The following is a 3,417-nucleotide window of genomic DNA, read 5'->3' on the forward strand; positions in this document are numbered from 1 at the left end:
TTTTCAACGTATATTATGTGTGTAATAAATGTAAATTGTAACGTATATTCAACGTTTTAAATACGTACATATTAGTGGCAAAAATCATGTTTATAATAAGTGTATATACAAGTGTATTTGGTGTAATTAGCAACATATAAATTACGTTTAAAATACGTAAATAATTATAGAAGTATGAATTTGGGATATGATACGTACATAATATACGTGTATTTTAGTATTAACTTTGTGGACAAACATGTAAAAATAATGTTTATATTTAGGTAGTATATATTTGGTGTAGGTAATACCTTTATATTATGTACATTTTTAATATTACAATTTACAAGGATTCAAAATTTAACTAACGTTTATAAGGATCCAGAAAGGTGACTGTAGAAAATGTAGAATATGAACTTATTATTTATATAAAAGTATTAAAGTAATTTATTAATTTTAGTTATATATAATTTATTAGTATTTATATAATCACAAAAATCATGTTTTGATATATTAATATAAATCAATAATCATTTTATTAGGATTTCCTCTTAGGAGCCTGCTTTAGCCAATNTATACCTATATGGTCAGGAATCCTATATTTTTTGACCTAACAAATCAATTTTGTTTTACTGATATCATAGTTTTTACTTTTTACAATGAAATATTAATATACATAAAAAAAAATAGTCATGATTAATCAAAGTACCTATTAATTATTATAATATGATAATTAAATATATGATATTAAAACAACTTTGTATAAAAATAATTTGATCTCATTTGTATTTAAATAATTGTATTACATAAAATGTATCACGATTGACAATTGAATTTTACTTTTCATAATAGTTATATTAAATATATTTTTAAAATAAGTATAAAAATAATAACCAAAAAGCTACACCTAACTGATCTAAATAACTTAAACAAGGCTATATTGTATACAGGTACTAATATTATTATTATTATTGAACTATATTTTAAACTTATAGTTGAATTTATCTAATATTTATAGCGGAAACATAACTCGTTAATGTCTAAAGTAGAAGACGCAAGAAAAAAAAAAGATCAAGAAACATCAACAATGGTTCAAACAAAAATCTATGATACTCCAAAAGTTTCAAAAGAACTGGTTAGTAACTATCTATACTTTAATATCTATACTAATAATTTAAGTTGTGCGTATATCAACGGCTTAACTAATTTTTATTTTTATTACTGTGGGATGATTTTGTGACAATTCCAAAACGTAAGGGTGTTCTAAAATAAAACCATTTGAATAATTAAAAACTTTATAATATCTTGGAATAAAATTGAAATTATTAAGTCAGAAGTTAACTTGAAAAAATATAATTCAATATATAAATTAAAAATACTTTCTAGTATATTATATAACTTTCAATATATAAATATAAAAAAAAAAGACAAGCAAATAGCAATTACATAAATACATCTACCTAACTATTTTATGCACATTTTATGTCTTTCCAAATTATAATTATATTATAATTATTTTATTACAGGTGATACAAACCACTAGCAACATGTGAAAAACCATCATTCAAACGGTTGATTCGAGGCCTTACATCAGATTCTATTGTACTTCCATACAGAAAAGCACTTGTTAGTGAACTAAACCATAAATATAAAGCTTATGTAGAAATGTTAACTGGATTTATTGAAAAACAAAGTTATGTGTGTGTTACTGCTGACATTTGGAGTTCCAACAATAAGAGCTATTTAGGAATGACTTGTCATTTTATCGATGAACTTAACTACAGTAGGTATTCTTATATATTAGCTTGCAGGCGTATAAAAGGAAATCATACTTATTTAAATATTGCCAAAGTAATCAATGAAATAATGCTTGACTTTAAAATTGAAAATGAAAAAGTTACCCATGTAGTTACTGACAATGCCTCAAATTTTGGCAAAGCATTTCGTACATTTTCGAAACAGTTTAATGTGCCTGATGATATACATATTTCTGATTCAAATTATTTAGGCTTAATGAGTAGTGATGACTCAGATAGCGATGTTAACATAAGTAGTGATGATGATGTAAATGATTCTAATCTTGAATTGGACGTTGTAGATTTGTCTTCATTGTTGTTAAATCATAAAGAAACAATTACTAATACAATTTCTCTACCAAGTCATTTAACATGTTCAGCACACACGTTAAATCTAATAGCTTCAGTTGATACTGCCAAAATAGTTGACCAAGCCTATAATTCAATTTCAAAAATTACATTTAAAAAGTTATCATCATTTTGGAATCTACTTAGTCGTAGTACTGTAGTCTCAGATAAAGTTTTTGATTTATGTAGTTGTAAATTTCCAGTTCCTAATTTGACAAGATGGAATTCTATGTATGATGCTGTAAATAAAGTAGTTACAAATAAACAGAATTTAGTCTTGGTGTTTAATGAGTTAAAAATGAAAAAAATGAAAAAAAATGAATGGAGTTTCTTAGAAGAATATTGTAAGGTGATGGGTCCACTTGCAATTTCATTGGATAAATTGCAGGGTGAAAAGTCTTGTCATTTAGGTTTTGTTGCCCCCACTATACTGGCTTTAAGACTTTTATTAATACAGATGAATAACTTGGTCCACTGTAGACCTTTATGTTTTAATATTGTAAGCAGTTTGGAAAAAAGATTCGATTACGTATTAGATTTAAAAAAAGTCAAAAGTAAATCCTTCATTTTATCTTCAATAAGCCATCCAAAGTTCAAACTATCCTGGGTACCCGATAGATACAAATCATATTGTAAACAAATATTTTTTGATGAGTGCTATTTAATTAATACTGATAAAGATGCTGTTTTAAATACTGAGGAAAATGTAGATAGTGATAGTAGTGACCAAGAGTTTTTTCAAGTCCTATCAGAGAATTGTTTAGATGTAGAAATTGATATTCAAAGCAATCATAGTTGTATTAATGCTCAAGTTATGGAATATTTAAATTCAAAAAATAAAGATTTTAATGTTCTTAATTCATTTCCAATCATAAAAAAAATTTTTTTCAAATACAATACAACACTTCCCTCTTCTGCACCAGTAGAGCGTTTGTTTAGTAGTGGTTCGCAGATCATGACACCAAGAAGAAATCGTTTAAATGATAAAACATTTGAAATGCTTTTGTGTTGTAGATGTCAGAATCTTAATTCAAACAAGTTCTAATGTCATGTAGTTCTAATAAAAGGTTAATAAACATTGTTATTTGTTTTTGTTATAAAATATTTGTTTTTATGAATATTATAAAGTTGTAATTTTATAATTTTTTTTTTTTTTTTTNTAAAATATATTTGCACAGCTAAGAATCCTTCGTGATCAATCATCGAAATATTTATCTGTAGGTAAAATTTTTTTAAAGTTAACGCCATAAATTAGGTCCATACATTAGTCTATGTATATCACTGAACTGAAAAC

The 3,417-nt window shown here is 25.1% G+C and overlaps 1 protein-coding gene across 1 annotated transcript; it reads left to right on the forward strand.

The window, feature by feature from the left end:
- Window positions 1-1,015: 1,015 nt before the first annotated feature.
- LOC111030313 lies at window positions 1,016-3,168 on the forward strand. The gene is made up of 2 exons (XM_022309739.1): window positions 1,016-1,118; window positions 1,523-3,168. The coding sequence occupies exons 1-2, from the start codon at window positions 1,016-1,018 to the stop codon at window positions 3,166-3,168; spliced, it is 1,749 nt and encodes a 582-aa protein (XP_022165431.1).
- Window positions 3,169-3,417: the final 249 nt, after the last annotated feature.

This window comes from Myzus persicae, unplaced genomic scaffold, assembly GCF_001856785.1.
Source record: "Myzus persicae strain clone G006 unplaced genomic scaffold, MPER_G0061.0, whole genome shotgun sequence".
NCBI classification, from domain to species: Eukaryota; Metazoa; Arthropoda; class Insecta; order Hemiptera; family Aphididae; genus Myzus; species Myzus persicae.

Coding starts and splice junctions, on each gene's coding strand:
- LOC111030313 (XM_022309739.1), top strand. CDS start 1,016: ATGTCTAAAGTAGAAGACGCAAGAAAAAAAAAAGATCAAGAAACATCA. Junction 1,119..1,522: donor AGTTTCAAAAGAACTGGTTA/GTAACTATCTAT, acceptor ACAAACCACTAG/CAACATGTGAAAAACCATCA.